The following is a 20,196-nucleotide window of genomic DNA, read 5'->3' as shown; positions in this document are numbered from 1 at the left end:
ACTGAGTGTGTACTGAGATTTGCATAGTTTGTCCTTTGTTGATTTATTGAATCAGGACAGTGCGGCTGTGTGACAGCGGGCTCTCACAAGGCTCTTTATATGTTAATGCCGCATCCGCAGCTTTTAATGGAACCCGGGGATGTAATAGTCCCGCATAATTTTTCCATAAAGGCTTTGGGCTCCTCGCGTCAACGTCGAGCTCCGATATCTCCCCCCCCCCCACCCGTAGCCGCCAGGCCCCAATCGGGCTGGAGACGTTTCTCAGGTGTTGCACCTTAATCTGTTTTCTAAACCTGACAGAGTTGATAGGCGGCGCGGCGTGATGTATTTGTTCTAGGCCCTCCGGCGATGATATGCCACTATGTCTCTCTGTGCAGATATTGAAGAGATCGTGCACGGAGATCCTGAGCGTGGAGCCCTCCAGCGTCTGTGTCAACGGTGAGTGGAAGTGTTTTTTTTTTTTTTCTTTTTCTATTGGCAGCTGATCTTAACTGAGATAGTAGCAACGTGTCCTCAGAGACACAAGCAGCTGATCGGTAATGGCGGTGCATTATTTCACTACAGTCCTCATGAATCTTCTGCAGCAGTGTCCAAAGTGCCGCCAGAAAACTTAAAGATGCTTTTTTTTTGTTTTGGGTGAAAACAATATATTGTACAGTAGTCCCTTGTTTATTGCTGTTAATTGGTTCCAGAACCAGCTGTGGTGAGTGACTTTCCACAAAGTAGGATTGCTTAGTTATAAATGGAATATTTGTGGTAGTTAGAGCATAGATCACCTGTTTCTGACCTTCTAAATATGATTATTTTTAAACATTATTAGAGCCCTCTAGGCATGAAATACCACCTCTATAGTCACCTTCACACTCCTATTACCCAAAATAGTAGACATAACAAAAGAAAATAAGACACAGAAAACCTGTTTATGACCTTCTAAATACAGTGTTTAACATTATTAAAGCCCATTAGACATGAAATAACACCTCTACAGCCACCTTTACACTCTTATTACCCAATATAGCAGACATAATAAAATAAATAAGACATATAAGACATAGAAAACCGGTTTAAAACCTTCTAAATACAGTCTTTAACAATGGAGCCCCTTAGACATGAAACAGCACCCCTACAGGCACCTTTACACTCCTATTATCCAATATAGCAGACATAATGACAGAAAAGAAAACCTGTTCACCACCTTCTTGATTTTTTAACATTAGAGCCCTCTAGACATGAAATAACACCCTTATAGTCACCTTTACACTCCTATTACCCAATATAGTAGACATAAGAGAAAATAAGACATATGTAAGACATAGAAAACCTGTTTACAACCTTCTAAATATGTCTTTTAATATAATTAGAGCCCTCTAGGCATGTACTAGCACCCCTTTACTCACCTTTACACTCCTATTACCCAATATGGTAGACATAATAAGAGAAAATAACACATATAAGACATAGAAAGCCTGTTTACAACCTTCTAAATACAGTTTTAACATTACTAAGAAACCTCTATCATGAAATAACACGCATGAAATAACACACCTATTGTCGTCTTTACACTCCTGACTTTTTTCTTTTTTTTTTTTTTTTTTACACTCATTATTTCCAGGCTTTTGCGGACTATGTAAAATGGTATTGCGGCCGGAACTGGCCTCCGGGCCATGAGTTTGACACCTGTGGGGAGAGTTCTTTCTTGTTGTTCTTTTTTTACTTCATGTTCTGTACTTTACTTCCTGCGGCGGCTATTGTTTCAGTGTAACATTACTGACACCTGGTGACCTGTGTAGAATACTACACATCATCACAACGTCTTTGAATGCCCTACATTTGTATTTTAACCCACTTTTGTGCTCAAAAATGGTTCATTAAAGCAAAAAATGTCAAATGTGCTTAAATATGCATATTTTTGTACTAATTTATAAACCACGAGACAGCAATGATTTATTCATGAATATATTTTTGAAAAGCAGCGATGGAGTGAAGACATTTGAAGAGCAAAGTGGGGGTGGATTACTGTAACAAAACAGATGAAAGCTCAATCATGTCAGCTCAGTCTGACATGTTCATGGATTCACAAAACGAGCAAGTGAGGATGCCGACTGCAGTGTATGTGTAGAAACAGCGATGTTCACCGATACTCTACGGGCTACATTTTCTTCTACAAACGTGGCTCATGGTTCAGATCTCTGCAGGTGGTATCAGAAATTTCCAATACTCTGGTTTTGGTGCCTGCTACTGATACTGGATTGGATCGACCCCAACCTTACTTTCTACCTTGATAAAATATTGTCCTAGGTTAGTCTGGAAGGAAAACCTCCTCACCTCTTCCCAGATCTCCTTGCAACAGCACACAGAATCCATGACCCCTCTAGCATTCACTAGTATTCAATCATCTTTATCATATCATCGCCACGGTCGATTGAGAGCATTACCCAACAAATCAAGCGCACTATGTAAGTGTTAGGCTTTCGGACACCACTGTAGTAGTGTAGCTGATGTTTAATTTTTGTCCAAGTGCCCCCTGTGACAGCTGGCGTACTCCTGTGAGTATGCGCACCCCACTGTGGGAACTACATACAGTAGCTACATGGGTAGGCCTGTTTTAACTAAAAAAAAAAAAAAGCAAAATGATCAAAATGGCACCAAATTTTTTTTTGATGTTTCAGTCTTGTCACCTGCTAAATGTTTGCATTCCAGAGTCCTTCAACATTGTGCTGCGAGGGAATGGATTCGCTCTCGGCCGCAGCAGTGAAAGCGTGGTGTGCAGCTTCATCTTGGACGAGCAAACCTTCAGTAAGTGTCTCCAGCATGGACAGCAGGGGTGTCCACAGTGCCCCCTGGGGGGTTGCCATTTTCCGCTTGCAACGCGGACCGGGGGGAGTTCGTACATTATAACAATCTCATTTATCCTATTTATTATGTATTGTGTAAAATTAGGACATGAACAACATCAAATTAAAAGCACAAAGTGAATGCAGACCCACCATCCACCAGTACAAGCCTGGAGTTTGTTTTCCAGAGAGATTATTACATTGCTGTTTGACGTGTGTGGTGAAAGGCAGTGTGCTAGCAATAAGTCATCAAAACTTACCTCTCTGCGTTCCCACATAGTATCAGCATCTGTGCGGAATGAGAGAAAGTTAGCACACGCACAATAGTGCGTTCAGGGACCGTCGAACAAAGTGGGACAGGTTGCCGCTTGCAACAAACAACATATAGATGCCAAATCTATGGGATTTGTAACTGTATATTATTTTTTAAATCAAATAATGGCCCTTATTTCTGAAGTTAATATGCATTTACATAAAATTTGGTGTAGTATGTATTTTTATTATTTATCATTACTCCTGAACGCTTCTCGTGGTCCGGTTCGGCCCCATACATGAACCAGTACTGGGCCACAGCCCAGTGGTTGGGGACCTCTATCTTAACCTGAAATGTCATAACCATGAAACCTTGTAATGTATAAGACTGTAACATGAAAGGCCTTAACTCAGAAATGCAAGAACTGACAGATGTTGAAACACTGTAACCCAAAATGCTGTAATCATGAAACATTGTAAACTGACAGGCTGGAGCACAAAAGCCGTAACTGCGAAATGCCGCAACCACAAAACGGTGCAACTTTGAAATGTTGTAACCCCAAACATGGTAACCTTGAACCTTTACGTGGAAGGTAATGCCGTCACCGTGAAATGCCGCAAATGCCAAATGTTGAAATGATGTAACCCGAAACGATGTAACCATGAAACTGTAACACAAAATGTCATAACCGCAAAATGCCGCGACTGTGAAATGTTGTAACCCGCAATGTGGTAACCATGACACAACGTTACGTGGAAGGTTGTAACACAAAATGCCGTCACTGTGAAATGCCGCAGCTGCCAAATGTTGCAACAGCGTAACCCGAAAGTATGTAACACAAAATGTCATCAACGTGAAATGCCGCAACTGTGAAATGTTGTGTCCCAAAACGTGGTAACCATGAAACATTGTAACGTGAAAGGCTGTACCACAAAACACCATAAACGCAAAATGGTGCAACTGTGAAATGTCATAACTCGAAATGTGGTAACCATGAAATGAAAACAAAACAAATAAATGTTGTAATTTTTGGAATATTAGGTTGGGGGAAAAAATTCTCTTAATATGGGAATAAAGTTGAAATATTATGAGAATCATAAAGTCATAATGTTCCGAAGATTATTTAACAAGAAAGTTGAAATATGAGGAAAATAAAAGAACGGCAAAAATGGAAAAGAAAGCAAGCATAAACCAAAAACATACCAATGATATGCTTTTTCACCTAGATCACAAACATATAGTGGAATACGTTTCGGAGAATACTTCATTAGGTTCATAGATATTGTAAGTTCTTCGCATATCTACACGTGTTTTACAAAATATTCAAGTTGCATCCTTTCATTTTTCACTATGTGGCCGTCGGTGGAAAAAGTTTGGACACCCCTGGTGGCACATGATTTCTTATCAGTACGTTATGGTCCCGATCCGGCCTCCCCAGGAGCGGCGGGGCTATGTAGGTCAACCGTGCTCCTTATTTTGGGATGCAGTCTGTTCCGCTGAGAAGCAAGCGGCATTTGGCGCCCGAAGCTCATCTTCTCAAACACTCATTTGGCGGCGGGTTCTGCGGCATCGACGGCTGCCAATGACAACACTTCCCTCCTTGACAAGTTATTTTCTGATGCCCGCGACTAAAATACTTGAGCATATTTTCTCTGCTTTTTAAAGAGTGGGACTTAGTTAGGAAGCGGCTGTCAGCAGATGTCCTCCTGCGCGTCCTTTCTCAGTTTAGTCGCGTTGGGTCGCGTCCGCCCACTTGGGGCCGCCGATTCCCGTTTTTGGCTTCCCGCATGTGTTCCGACGACCTTTTCGACGGCAGGGGCACGTTTTTAATTATGGACAGGCATCATGGCGGCTCTCAAACACGCCACATATGCGAGACAGATGCTACCGTCTTCTCTGTCACCTCGGCAGTTGGAGGCCTGGGCGCAAACAAACGACCTCCGTGGCCGAAGATGCTTCCAACCTCCCTGATCCTCAGCAGATGCACACACACGCACACACACACAAAACACATGCTGATGCAGACATACACGCACACTGCATGCACACTGCTGCACAATATTTCTCATGGAAAATGGTGTCAATAGAAATACTGTAATCTGTTCAGGGGTCATAATGGGAGACATAACGGGGGTTGAAGTTAAATTGAATTGAACAGTGTGGCGACATGTGACTACAAATTGGCCAGCCTACGTAGTCTCACATCTACGTGGAAGAATTGAATCTTAATTAAAGTATAAATTACTACTTGATCGACTTCCGACGTGCCCACACGCTCAAAAACACAGCATGAACACTTAGTTGTCTTCTTCTGCGGCCGTATTTCCTAAAACCTAGCTCGACGCCAACACGCAGAGCGTCACTGTCCTCTGTAGCCCACGCGCTAAATAGGAGCTCATTACTGACACCTAGTGACCAGTGTAGAATACAACATACATTTAAATGCATCTTCTGAATGTATTATCTTTGTATTTTAGTTTATTAAGCTACTTTTATCTTGAAAATGCTTCATTTAGCCCAAGAATATGTAAAATTTGCTTAAATATGCATATTTTGTTACTAATGATCGGTGGTTTTCAACGACGAAACAGTAATAATTTATTGATTTATTTTGAAAACTGAGTGAAACTGCAAAATTCGAACGGCAAAGTGGCAAGAGATTAGTGTTGTTCTTTTTGTTTTTGTGCAGTATTAATGCAGTATTATTTATGGGAGTCCGTGAAACGGCGTAATTGCAGAACGCCGTAACATGAAACTCTGAAACTGTGAAATTTCATAACCCCACAATGCTGTTGTTATTCGTTGTAGCGTGCAAGGTTGTACTACGAAACGCATAATAATGAAATGCCACAACTGTGAAACGTTGTAACATGAAACACCTTAATCGTGAAATGCCGCAACTTCCAAATGTTGAACCACCGTCACCCGAAATGTTGTAAAATGAAACATTGTAACATGGAAAGTAGTAACACAAAATGCCATAATTGTGAAATGCTACAACCACAAAATGTCGTAACACGAAATGGTGCTACTGTGAAATGTCATTACCCGATATGTTGTGGCCGTGAAACATTGTATCCTAGAAGGTTGTAACACGAAATGCCGCAACTGCCAAATGTTGTAACACCGTAACCCGAAACGCTGTAACCATGAAACATTGTAACATGAAAGGCTGTAACAGAAAACTCCATAACTGCAAAATGCTGCAACCACAAACCGTTGTGACACTAAATGATGCAACTCGAAATTGTTGTAACCATGAAATGTTAGAACATGGAAGGTTGTATCATGAAGCGCCTTAACCATGAAATGCTGCAACTGCCAAATGTTGAAACAGCGTAATCCAAAATGCTGTAACTATGAATTGTTGTAACATCAAAGGTTGTAACACAAAATGTTGCAACTGTGAAATGTTATAACCAGAAACGTAACCGTGAAATGTTGCCAAATGTTGAATCACTGTCACCGGAAACCCTGTAACCATGAAACGTAACATGAAAGGTTGTGAGACAAAACGCTGTAACCACGAAACGTGACATGAAACAGTGCAACTGTGAAATGCCATAACCCGAAATGTTGTGACCATGAAACATTGTATCGTAGAAGGTTGTAGCAGGAAACGCCTTTATCGTGAAATGCCGCAACTGCCAAATGTTGTAACACTGTAACTTGAAAAGCTGTAACCATGAAACATTGTAACATGAAAGGCTGGAACAGAAAACTCCATAACCACAAAATGCCAAAACCATGACGCGTTGTGTCACTAAATGATGCAACTGTGAAATGTCGCAACTCGAAACGTTGTAACCATGAAATGTTAGAACATGGAAGGTTGTATCATGAAGTGCCTTATGAAAACACCAAAACCCTGAAATGCAGCAACCGCGAAACGTTGTAACACAAAATGTTGTAACTGTGAAATGTTATAACCAGAAATGTAGCCGTGAAATGTTGCCAAATGTTGAATCACTGTCACCGGAAACGCTGTAACAATGAAACGTTGTAAGACAAAACAGCATAACCACGAAACATAACATGAAACGGTGCAACTGTGAAATGCCATAACCCAAAGCATTGTAACCGTGAAACGTTGTAACGTGGAAGGTTGTAACACAAACTTCACACGTGGTGTACACATCTGGGAGTTTATACACCACGTGTGGAGTACCCCAGGGGTCCATACTGGGACCAAAACTGTTTAATGTCGTTTAATGTCGTTTAACGACATTTGTAAAGTAACAAAGGACTTAAAATTGGTATTATTCGCGGATGATACCACCGCTTTCTGTTCTGGTGAAAGCACACAAGAACTCATTAAAAAGGTCAAGGATAAAATGGTCATATTAAAATCATAGTTTGATAGGAACAGATTATCTCTGAATTTAAGTAAAACTAAAATAATGCTATTCGGTAATAGCAGAAAGGATACGTACGACCAAATACAAATTAATGGAGTGGATATTGAAAAAGTGGAAGAATATAAATTCCTTGGGGTTGTAATAGATGAAAAAATGAGTTGGAAATCTCATATTAAATATATACAACAAAAGGTGGCGAGAAATATCTCTATATTGAATAAAGCAAAATATGTTCTTGACCAAAAATCACTCCACACTCTGTACTGTTCCTTAGTATTACCATATCTAACGTATTGTGTGGAGATATGGGGTATTAATTACAAAAGCAATCTTCACTCACTCACTGTACTGCAAAAAAGATCTGTAAGGATCATTCACAATGCCAAGTATAGAGAACATACAAACCCTCTATTTTTAAAATCGCAGATATTAATATTTGCAGATAACAACTCGTTACCCAAAAACCTCATACAGTATTTCTCAATCAGAGAGGAGAAATATGATCTTAGAGGAAAATTAAACTTAAAACATTTATACGCGAGAACTACGCTGAAAAGCCACAGCATTTCCGTGTGTGGAATTAAATGATGGAACGGATTGAGTAAGGAACTCAAACAATGTACAGAGATGAGCAAATTCAAAAAACAATACAAGCAGTTGATGTTTGCTAAATACAAGGCAGAAGAGTCCTGATTGTTCTGTCAGGTTTGTTATATTTTTGTTTTTTTTGTTTATAAAAAAATGTTCTTTATTTATTTATTTATTAATTATTGTTATTGTTATTATTATTATTATTATTATTATTATTATTATTATTATTATTACTATTATTATTATTACTATTATTATTATTAATGTGTATGTATATGTATATATATATATATATATATATATATATATATATATATATATATATATATATATTTAATTTTTTTTTTTTTTGGGAGGGTTGTCTTACCGTTATCTATTATGTGTTATCCTGACTATCACAGAAAACACAACATGGAATGCAGGAAGTGAACTACATGTACTGTACTAGATGTAGAATGGATGGGGGGTAGGATTAAATAAGCTTTGCTTCTTCCTACTCCATTTGGACATGTGGAACTGTGAAAGGATGATTCATGAGATGTATTCCATTGGAACCTTCATGTTCAAATAAACTAAACCAAACCAAACCAAAATGCCTTAACAGTGAAATGCCGCAATTGCCAAATGTTTAGACACTAAAACCCGAAATGCTGTAACCATGAAATGTTGTAAGCCAAATACGGCATAACCGTGACATGCCGCAACTGCGAAATGTCATAACACAAAATGGTGCAACTGTGAAATGTCGTAACCATGAATCACTGTAACACGGAATGCCTTAACCGTGAAATGCCGCAAATGCCGAATGTTGAAACACCGTAACCCGAAACACTGTAACCATGAAACGTAACACGAAAGGGTTTAACACAAAACGCCACGACAGCGAAATGCTGCAACTGCGAAAAGTCCTAACACGAAATGGTGCAACTGTGGAATGTCATAACCATGAAACGTTGTAACACAAAACATGCTAACCGTGAAATGTCCTGATGCAGAATGCTATAATAACAGAATGCTAGAATAACATGAGGAGTGTGTGTACAGGCAGTGTTTATGCTGTATTAGCCGTGTCGTATGTGCTCTGGGAATACTGTAAATGTGTATAACAGCTACTAAATACTGTATTGTGAGTGTTGTCATGAATGTTTTGTTTGGTTTTTCCAGATCACAAGCCGAGCACCGTTCGCAATGATTACCTGCTCTGTCCCGCGCCCAAGCTCTACCAAGTGGGACAGTAAGTGCCGCGTTGGCTCTGAATGTGTTTTGTGTTCCTCCTGCAATTGCGAGATACGTGCTCATTGGGAAGAAGGGACGAGAACTCCAGAGGCGTGTCCTTTCCATACAAAAAGGTGACAGTCGATGAGGAGCTGTCCGGCGTGGTGCGCTCTGAAGACACTTTGGACAAACACGTCCTCCATACGGGCCATGAAGACATGCAGCGGCGTCGCTACACGGCATCTCTTATAATCCTTAAACATAACAGATGATCACGCAGGCTTTTTAGATGCGGCGACAGATTTCAATGTCCTGGCTGACTGCAATCCAATCAAAAATGTATGATTGTGAGTAGCGGAGGCTCCTGGAGGGCTGCAAAACAGATTACGTAGCGTACTTATACATATAATACTGTACGCTCCGCTTGGACTTCAACCTCCCCGTGGATTATCCTTCGCTCTGAAGCAAATCATTTTAGTCTTTCTGAAGCTAAACCATCCTTGGCTGAAATGATATTTTGAAAAGATTAGTGCGATAAAATGGGGATTTATAGCCGTTCCCCTGCAATTATATTTTTGGGACGAGCCCAGGTGACATTTTTAATTGTAACATTGTCTGAAATTTTGATGTTCCACGTTTAGCAGTGAGTGGCCAACAGCCCCGCCCAAAACCTCCTCCCATTTCTTATCAGTATTTGCAACAAAAGGGACTGTTGTCCTTATTCGATTAGATTCAGCTCCAGAACCCTCCTTTTCTGTCTTCAGTTGCCATTGTTCACTTCCGACGGAAATGGAGACGAAAATGTTGAAACACCATAACATGAAAGGTTGTAACACAAACATCATAACCAGGAAATGCCACAACCACAAAACGTCGTAACACGAAATGGTGCAACTGTGAAATGTCGCAAGCCGCGATGTTGTAACCATGAAACGGAAGGTTGTAACACAAAGCGCCGTAATCGTGAAATGCTGCAACTGCCAAATGTTGAAACACTGTAACCTGAAATGCTGTAATCGTGAAGCTTCGGAACATGAAAGTTTGTAACACAAAAACACAGAAATGTCATAACACGAAATTGTGAAACTGTGACATGTTGTAACCGGAAATATCTGAACCATAAAAGATTGTAGCACCAAATGCAAAATGCAAATGCAAAAACTGCAAAATGCTGCAACTACCAAATGTTGAAACACCGTCACCAGAAACACTGTAACTGAGAAACGCTGTAACATGAAAAGTTGTAACACAAAACACCATAACCATGAAACACAAAAAATATCACAATGTTGTAACTGTGAAATGTTGTAACACAAAACGCTGTAACCGTGAAATGCTGCAATTGCCAAATGTTGAAACACTGTCACTGGAAACGCTGTAACCATGAAACTATAACACAAAACGCCATACCATTAAACACAAAAATATCACAACATTGTAACTGTGAAATGTTGTATCACCGAACGCCATAACCGCAAAACGCAAAACACCATAACACAAAATTTTGTAACTGTGAACTGTTACAACCATGAAAGGTTGTAACACAAAACGCTGTAACCGTGAAATGCCACAACTGCCAAATGTTGAAACACCGCCACCGGAAATGCTGTAACTTGAAATGTTATAACATGAAAGGCTGTAACACAAAACGCCATAACTGTGAAACGCTAAACATCGTAGCAAGAAATGGTGCAACTGTGAAATGTTGTAACATGAAATGCCTTAACCATGAAATGCCTCAACTGCCAAATGTTGAAACACCAGAACCTGAAACGCTTGAAGCATGAAACATTGTAACATGACGCGTTGTAACGCAAAAACACCATAATGGCCAAATGCAGCAACCGTGAAACGTCATAACAGGAAATGGTGCAACTGCCAAATGTAACCTCCCCGAACCTCCCTTCTCTCTTCAGTTGCCATTGTTCACTCACGACGGAAGCAAAGAAGGTAACCATTTAAAGTATAAAATAATGAACGATAATCCATGAACAGATCGAACCGGAGTCACAGTGTAGCCTGGCACAGCACAAAGCTATGGTGCGTTCAACGACTGTTCGAAATCATAACACTTGAAGAAAAAGCATTATCAGTTAAGCTTAAAGACATATAAACATGTACAAATTAGATTTTACTTGTATTATATACATACATATTTATACATTATTTTCTAATTATTTTTTTATGAGAAAGAACATTTAACATTTTTTTTTTTTTTAAACCAATAATCTGTCAATTTTCCGGGATCCACTGGACTTGAAATGTCAACGTGGGTCAAAATTAGCATCTGTTTTCTCAAATTTTCAATGTTAATTGCCTTAAATTAAAGATTTCAAGTAAATAATTGTGGGATGCATTTGTAGCTACAAAGGTGAAGTGTTGAAAGAGGTCAGGTTGTAGTTTCGCCGTGGATCAGTGTAAATGAGAAGTCAAATCTTAATTAAACGAGCCATTAAGGTAGCAGCTGCTGCACAAGTCTCCGCGTCTTCTGGCCTCCTTGCCAAGGATGCCGTAAACTATTTCCTCGAGCATCTACATCTGTAAAGCTGCTACGCAGAAACTGGTGCTGGGTGCCCAGCGCTCGCGCGAGGACCGCTTAATTAACTGTTGGCTGCCGACGGCGGCCCATTAAGTAGTTAACTAGTTGGGGCGGCGAGTAAACACATCTGCTGGAGGGGCTTTTTAAAAGGTTGCGCGACAGATGCAGCCTTTCCCTTTTTCCACGCTCTCCGCTGTAAATAATTCACAGCGCTCTCACAATCCCCGTGCCCCGGACAACCTGCGACGAGCCCGGGAGCGTCCATGGCCGCCCATCTGTCGGCCTGGGCTGCAACGGCGCCGCCGCCGGTACGCTTGGCGCCCTGTAAACATGAATCTAGTCATCTGTGGGAAAATTGCATTTTCCTTGCTTGTTTTTCCTGCCTTTTGCTGCCGTTCCCCTCACGACCCCACAAGCGTGGCTCATTAAGGAGCGCATCTCAGATCTCCTTGTCCTTGTGGGGGATCTGAGAGTGGGTGGCCTCAGAAGTCTCCAAATCCCACTATCCTTGCTTGGTCATCAAGCTCTGGAGTAAAACTCTTGGCGGCGGTGGCATCATCTGTGCTGACAGCTGCGGCATCAGCCTTGAAACACTGGCATCTGCTCTCCCCCTTCTTCCTCCTCACCAGGGGAGCCCCGCATCTCCCGCTGGGGGCACCCATCGGGCAGGGAGGTGGCTGCGCTCTTGCAGCAGCATGTCCTCACCTGGTGTTTTCACAATTTCGGTGGAAGGTAAAAAATAACTGAGGCCCACGTCGACACCTAGCAGGTACAAAAACTAATGCGATTGCTCGTCAATTATTAAGAACATGGTCTCAAGGCAGCTGCTGGCGGGGGGCGCCGCTCCATCTGCTCCAGTGGGGTACGGAAATGTTTATGTTAGACATTTACTGTTGATGTGCACCCTTTGTTGTCCATGTGATGCGGGAAACGGGACTTTCTGACACACGTCGTTGCCGTTTTACGTGGATCAAATACCATAAACACGGAAGAAAAGACTTGGTCAGTTTTGCATGGGACAAGAGAAAGTGATCAGGCCATTTTGATTCTTACGATTCGCGCTGCAATGCATTCTGGGTTTGTTCAGGTTGTCTTAGAAGACGTTTCGCCTCCCTTCTGAGCAGGCTTCATCACTTCATGCTCAATGACTAGGTGGGACAAACTAGTCAGACTAGATAGGACAGCTGTAGTCTGAGAATTTGGTGTGAGATCCAATGTATTTATGCTCTAAAGGGAGAGGCATGTCCAGACAGGCATGTTTATGGTCTTCTGTGGTGTCAAATGACGCTCGTTAGGATACAATGGAGTGGGGCCTCTGCCAGTTAACGATGGTCATTTGGGTGGTATCTCCTTTGTTAGCATTCCATTCAGATGTAGTCATGGTCATGGACGTACCTGAAACCAAGGTGGCTGTGCCTTCTTCATTTGTTCGAGGGCAAATAATTTAATCTTTTAGGAAGAGATGAAAGAACAGCATCTTATGTGGGAGAACGGGGGCGCCGCAGACCTCTCCCTCTATTCAGAGATGGCTTCTCAATCTTAACATAGATGTCTGACGAGTGTTTGTCCCACCTAGCCATTGAGCATGAACTGATGAAATGTCTTCTGAGACAACCCGAACAGTTCAGTTGCGATCTACAGTATTCGATGGACAATCTGGGTCAGCTGGAAAACTCAAGTCCCTGCAGTTCACCAACCAGTGACTCAAGGGATGGATGATCCAGGGATTTCTACCCATTCTTGGCAGGTTTTGTGGACTTTGGATTTGAAAAATACTCAGACAATTAAAAAAAAAAAAAAAAAACCCAAAAAAACACATAAACGCTTAAGACTTGAAGACCAAGACCTCTCTAGCTAGATGTTCTGCATGACCTTCAAAGCCAGGACCAACTTCCTCCAGTTGCCATCAAACAAGGAACCGTTTCTCTCACTAATGATCGTTGCAGAAGCTCATCTCAAACAAAACCTCACACTCCTTGCACTCCAAACAATCAGAAGCTAAGGACTAAGAAGCTAAAACCAGACCTAGGTGCTGTCGTGACATCAAGGCACTCCTGAATTCAGCACCATCTGTGCATCAGAGTGCGTACAAGTCAGCCCAAACCGCACGTTACCAACATCTGCAACACTCAAGAAGGTCTCATCAGGAGCATCCCTGCTGTCAGCAGCGTTTCCTCCCGTCCGTCAGAAGTGGCGGTGGAGTGATGACTTGTGGATGCTGAGCGACGGGCACTCGCATATGCTCCACTGTGAATTATTCAGCCTCCCTGATTTTTCACATCTTTTACGGGAAGTTTGAAGTCCATTAGCGTGCCCCTCGTCAGGCGGTCCAGATGTAGAGCATCACCGGAGCTTAGCGTCACCCTGGGGCCCGCTTTTTGATGGACACGCCATCCCGGCAACTCGTGTGGCGTTTTTGACTGATCCCTCGCCGACGCGCTACCCTCTCATTCGCTCAAACGCAACCTTCGACCCGCCGAACAGCTGCGGCTCCTTCCTGGCGAGTATTCGTTTCAATTATTTATCCTGCCTCTTTTCGTAAACTTGTTTCTTCAGTCGTTCCAGCTGGTATTCAGTATGTTCACCCTGGAACTCGCAACTGGCCGACTCGGAAAAAATACATACTTTGTTCTCGGGTCAATCTGTGGCCATCTTGTAACCTTTAACTGCACACTAGTATGTTCTTTGCTAAGGAACAATCGTCGTCTTCGCTGATTGTGTTTGGGACGTGGTGCATTGAGGATGTCCGGCTGTGTCTGAATGCGGGGGGTCATTACTGCGACTCGCTTGGCAGCCTTCCTCCTCCTCTTCCTCCTGCCTGATTAATGACCTGCCCGCCATCATCACCCATTGAGCTTAAATTGGCTGAATTAGCTTCTGCTGTCAAGTAGCGTACATGCAAGGACCCGCAGGGCTTTTTGCACACACGTTCTTACCTGGAGCCTATACACTGTTTAGCATTTGATATAGAACATAAAAATGAAAATTCATGTATGAAAATTGAAGGGGTTTGTTTTATCAGTGGTATAAAATAAGATTTGTCTCACAATATAACAGCTCCTCCCTTACTTTTTTCATCAATTTAGAAAATCTATTAATTGTATGGATTTCAGAGAATAATAAAATAATACTACTACTAGTACTATTATTATTATTATTATTATTATTATTATTTACTTATTATTATTATTATTATTATTATTATTATTATTATTATTGTGTACATATTATTATACAATAATTATTATTTTATATATTTTATTCTTAATATTATAGTACATATAATAACAATAATAAAAAATTGTACATATAACATCATTTTATTAATATTGTATATATTATATTATCTTTATATGATAGTAATACTACCACTACTGCTACTACTACTACTACTACTACTAATAACAAGTTGTTATTATTGTTATTATTATATATTGTTATATATATATTATATATTGTTGTTGTTGTTTTATTATTATTATATTGAGTTACTTTTTCATTGGGTTTTAGTGGTAAAATAGAACGTTGGCTAAATTGATGACATATTTGCACATATTTATATTTATTTGTCTTCTGTCAAATAAAAGCATCCCAGCTATGAGATCTGATATCATAGTTATTAATACTGTTATCCCAGAAGGAAGAAAAGTGGTGCTTTGTTCGCTCATAACATTAATGGTGTTGAAGTATTGATATTTTTACATCCTATTCAAACAAGCATTTGCATAGAGGAGCTGGCCTGAAGACGGCACAAATGAACCAAAAAAAAAAAAAACGAGACGGCAGAGAGCGAGAGGGGAAGTGCTCATTACCGGAGCCGTCAGCAGCGTGCGGCGAGGACGTTAACCTGCAGAGCGGTAACAAGCCTCATGAACTCCTATGACTTATTTAGAGGGCCAAACGCTGACGCCATAATGGGCGCAATTAAAACACTAATGATGAACGGCACCGCAATTTCCATATGTCTATTATGCCCCATCCAATTACCACTGCTTTAATGAGAATTCAGGATATGGACCTCACTGAAACGCCTCAAATCCTCCGCCTGGGAGGAAAAAAAAGGAATAGAAGAAGAAAGGTGTGTGTGCGTGTGTTGGTGTTGTGCAGCTGCGAGCGTGCGGTGACGCACAGCGAGGCCGGCATGCAGAATAATAACAAGAAAAGGTCTCTTTGCTTTGGATTTGGCCCGAGGCGGCGCCCTGGGCCGCCAATCCTCCCGTGGATCGGAACAGATGAGCGAGCAGACCGTGTGTCCATTACTGTGTGTGCTCAATACAAATTCCACCTTCCCTTATTTACACACTAAATATTTAAGCGGCACCGGTGCACTTTGACACTTGGCCCAACTTGTTGATGCCTGCCGCGCTCTCTCACCTTTGACCACTTCTCAGCAGATCCCGTGTTGTCAAAACTGAAACAGTTCAAATGTCATCTCAACCGTGCTGCGGACACTCTCAGCCATCCCTCCACATGTTTTGAACCTGCAATCCCACCCGCCTCCAAGCCAAGTTTAATTCCTCCAAAAAAAAAAACAAAAACAAAAACCCAACATGCCGTCTAATTTAATAAGTGATTGTTTTACTTTTTCGTAACGAGCTGCATCACAAACAAAAGCTGCCATTGTACTCGAGGATTCAGTTGCATGACGCTTCCTCCTCGCTCTCGAACCGGGGCAGCGGAGCCAACTCGCCCCGGTTCTGCCCAACTGTCAATCATCAGCTCGCGGGAGGCGTATTATCAACAGAGCGAGCATGCCACGTTTTTGACTTGATGGTTTATTTTCAGTCTTTCTGTTTGTTTCTATGGAGAAAGCCTTTCCGGGACTGGAATATTTTCCCTCTGCTTTTTAACACGACATGAAGGCTTTGAAGGCTAGCGGAAACATGACGCACGATCACGAGACCATCTTAGTCGATACAAACGCACTCTGTTCTCAATAGCTACCTTGCACACACACACACACACACACACACACAGTTTTTCGATATGCCACCATTTTAGGCTCTGCCTAAGGAGCGAGTGGCTGCCCAACTGAGACGGGCTGGTGACCAACATCCTAACAACGGGGGGAAATAAAGGGAGGTTTACGCCCATTGTAGCGCCTGTCTGACAGAAGTCCTAAAAGAAAGCGGAACAGGGTTCCTCTTTGGAGATGGATTGGGCTTGGCTAAGCCTTTGTTGGCTAATCGCTCTATCCAGCGCTGGCATTGCAGTTGTTTGTATCTGCTCCTGTTTGTCTTTGAGACTCCTAGGTTCATTTTTTTACCCTGTAAAAGGGTCGGTTCCAACAATTGGTGTTTTGTTAGGAATGGAATATGTTCCTTCTGTTGAAGGCTTTTTGATAGCAGAGGGAACATATTGCATTCCTAAGAGACCGGGACCGGCCCTTTTACAGGGTGAAAGCTCCCCTGTAAAGAAAAAATGAATGGAATAGTTTCCCTCTGTTGAAGGCTTGTTGATGGCAGAGGGAATATATTACAAATGGAATATGTTCCCCCTGTTGAAGGCTTGTTGATAGGAGTTAGCATTTTTAATTCCTAACAAAACACCAACTGTTGGGGCCGGCCCTTTTACAGGGCTGTACTGTAAAAAGTCCCCTCCCCAGATGTTTTAAGAACCTTCCAATTGTCTTTCCGCCGTTCTTCATGGTGCTAGGAATGGGATATTTTCCCTCTGCTTTGAACAAGGCATGCATGCAAAAGACCATTGGAAGTTTCTTAAAGCCGAACTAGACGATATGGAGGCTGATAATATTGATAATAAAATGTTACAAAAGATAAGCACATAGCCCTGAACAAAAATTAGTTATTGTGCAAGAATTAAGGCCTGGTTAAAACAACTGAGTTTGATAATTGTGGGTGGTGCTGTGAAAAGGTGTCAAATGTTGATGTTTCTGTGTTGCCCCTCCTGACAGGACCATGGGCGTTCTCATCAGCTTGAACAACGGCAAGTCGTTCATCACCAGCGCCTACACCATCACGGCGTCCACGTGTGTGAGTGTGTTTCTTTTCTCTGCTTGCAACATGCCCTTTTTGAAAACACCAGCGATGACATGTTGGTGGTGCGTTTGCAGTCGGACGGCCTGGCGGTGGGCATCGTCTTCCTGGTGCTGCTGGCGCTGGTGGCTCTGGCCCTCATGTGGTGGTTCTGGCCCCTCTGCTGCACTGTGGTGAGTCTGCTTGTGTGGCTTGCGACCATTAGAGCCCATCTTCTGTACCAGCACGTTCATTGGCAGGCGGGTTCCCGCTTCATCTGTCGGCAAATGTAGCAAAGTTTGGGAGAGAGGAACAGATGGCAACAGGACGAGAAAACTATGGTGACAATATGCAACGCAGACTTAAACCAACACACAGAGATCTGCTGATTTACTGTAAATCAACAACCTTTTTTTTTTTATACAAAACCACAAAAAACTGGAGCAAATTCTGCTGAATTCCTATCAATCGTTTATTTTCCCATATGAAATCATGGAAACGGGAATAATCTGTTCCAGGGGCAAACTGTTGCCACCGAAAATAATTTAATATTCTTAACTTTCACGCAAGTGTAAAAAGAAGTTGAGCAATGTTCATTGTGGAAGGTACACAGGACTGACTGCAGGAGTCACCAACCCATCGGTCGCGAGCTACTGGTCAATCTTCGAGACTTTGCCGGTTGATCATGAGAATATTAGGATTTTGACCACTGAACACGCCCGTACGCCTTGCCGCTCTCCAGACATCATCATTGTCTAATATGCCTAATTGATGACTAATGGCCACAATTTCTTTATTTTTTTTGTTTAACTCTTGTCTGTCACTTCTTTTTGTGTTTTTTGGGAGGTTGGAGTCGTCATTTTTTTGGATTTTTTTGTATTTCTAAACAAATGTTTTTAGAAATACAAATGAACTCTCTTCGCTTTTTGTGGGTTATTTTTTGGGTGAGGGTTGCAATTTTTTTGTATTTTTAAACAAATATTTTTAGGAAAACAAATGAATACTCGTGGTTGTTTCTTTGTGTTTTTTTTTTTAGGGTGGAGTTGTCATTTTTAAAAATGTTTTTGTATTTCTGAACAAATGCTTTTAGAAATACAAATTAATTCATCTTTCGCTTCCTTTTGTGTTTTGTTTTTTGGCGGGTGTTGTAATTTTTGTGTATTTTTAAACCAGTATTTTTAGAAATATATATATATATATATATAAAATGACATTCTTTTATTTTTTTTTATTATTGCACCTGAACGTTTCCCTCTTTTATACAATTGGTGTCTTTATTTTATAATGTAAGATTCATGTCTACATCAACAAATGTAACCGTGGAATCGAATCGAATCGCATCATTTGTACACTGTACCGAATCGTTCTGTTTTTAAAAATATTGAATAGTATCGTAACCGGTGTATCTCGATGCCTATCGAATCGTCCGCCACAAAGAGATTTACTGTACGTCCCTACAAGCTACATTGACGGTCACTCCCGTTATAATGTGTTTATTTATAAGTGATTTCCATGCAACTTTCGGGTTTTCTTTTTTTTAATCCCCCAAGTCGTGATTGTAGTGTTCCACATGTCGTACAAATACCAGGAATCGAAGGCAAGGTCAGGGAGAGAGCGGATTGGCTCAAACACCGGCGGGTTGGGGGCTACCAGTAGAGCAAAGAGGACTTTGGATAAACCAGACTGTCACATTTTAAAAGTAAAAGTGAAAGTGTGACTGTGTCAAGACCACAGAGCAGCCATGTTTGGCGCCCATCCCCTCCCCCTCACCATCCACAGTGCTTACATCACCTAGCAACACCCCAAAAAGAAGCTCAAACAGGAAGTGAGTGTGATCTCACAAAGTCACTCGACAAAAGGATGGCAGCGATTAGCGGGGGACAGATTGCGCCGAAGCGAACAAAATCTTTTGTTTGTGCAGGGGGCCGGCGTCAGCGCTACCTGGGGGAGCCGCACGATTAATAGTAAGCGCAGAGATTGTTTGCGCTTTTTGTCGGATTTGGATGTGCCGCATGCGCTGCCAGCGCGCCGGTCTGATGTTGTTAGTGTGTTTGGGTACAAGCGCAAAATCATCTGCTAAGCCCGTCACTGGCATTTCACGGCAAGGGAAACCACAACAAACCCTAATGAAACCCACATCCAAAAGTACTGGGACAGCTGACCGTCACTATCCCTCAGCTTTCACTCTTCTGAGAAGACTTTCTGCAAGATTTTGGAGGGTGCATTTGTCCATTTGTGAGATCTGATGTCAATAATCATGTCGGTGCACCAGTTGGAGGGGGCGCTGTTGCAGATCCAAGGCATGAGGGAAGGCTGCGCCACAAAGTGGCATGTCTTAGGCCAGGGGTGTCCAAAAATTTTCCAGCGAGGGGCCACATAATGAAAAATGAAGCAACACATGTAGATATGCTAACAAGTTATATAGATTTCT

The 20,196-nt window shown here is 41.7% G+C and overlaps 1 protein-coding gene across 3 annotated transcripts in view; it reads left to right on the top strand.

Annotated features, from left to right (window-relative positions):
• Positions 1–20,196, top strand: part of antxr2a (ANTXR cell adhesion molecule 2a) — a 95,495-nt gene that overhangs the window by 23,461 nt on the left and 51,838 nt on the right. For all 3 annotated transcript variants that reach the window (XM_054772416.1, XM_054772417.1, XM_054772418.1), the window contains exons 8-12: positions 378–438; positions 2,701–2,796; positions 9,201–9,270; positions 17,705–17,783; positions 17,864–17,959. In XM_054772416.1, the coding sequence (XP_054628391.1) occupies positions 378–438; positions 2,701–2,796; positions 9,201–9,270; positions 17,705–17,783; positions 17,864–17,959 (402 nt within the window). The remainder of the gene's footprint in view (positions 1–377; positions 439–2,700; positions 2,797–9,200; positions 9,271–17,704; positions 17,784–17,863; positions 17,960–20,196) is intronic.

The sequence above is a fragment of the Dunckerocampus dactyliophorus genome, chromosome 4 (genome assembly GCF_027744805.1).
Source record: "Dunckerocampus dactyliophorus isolate RoL2022-P2 chromosome 4, RoL_Ddac_1.1, whole genome shotgun sequence".
Lineage (NCBI taxonomy): Eukaryota > Metazoa > Chordata > Actinopteri > Syngnathiformes > Syngnathidae > Dunckerocampus > Dunckerocampus dactyliophorus.
This window is presented reverse-complemented; position numbering and strand designations above follow the sequence as displayed.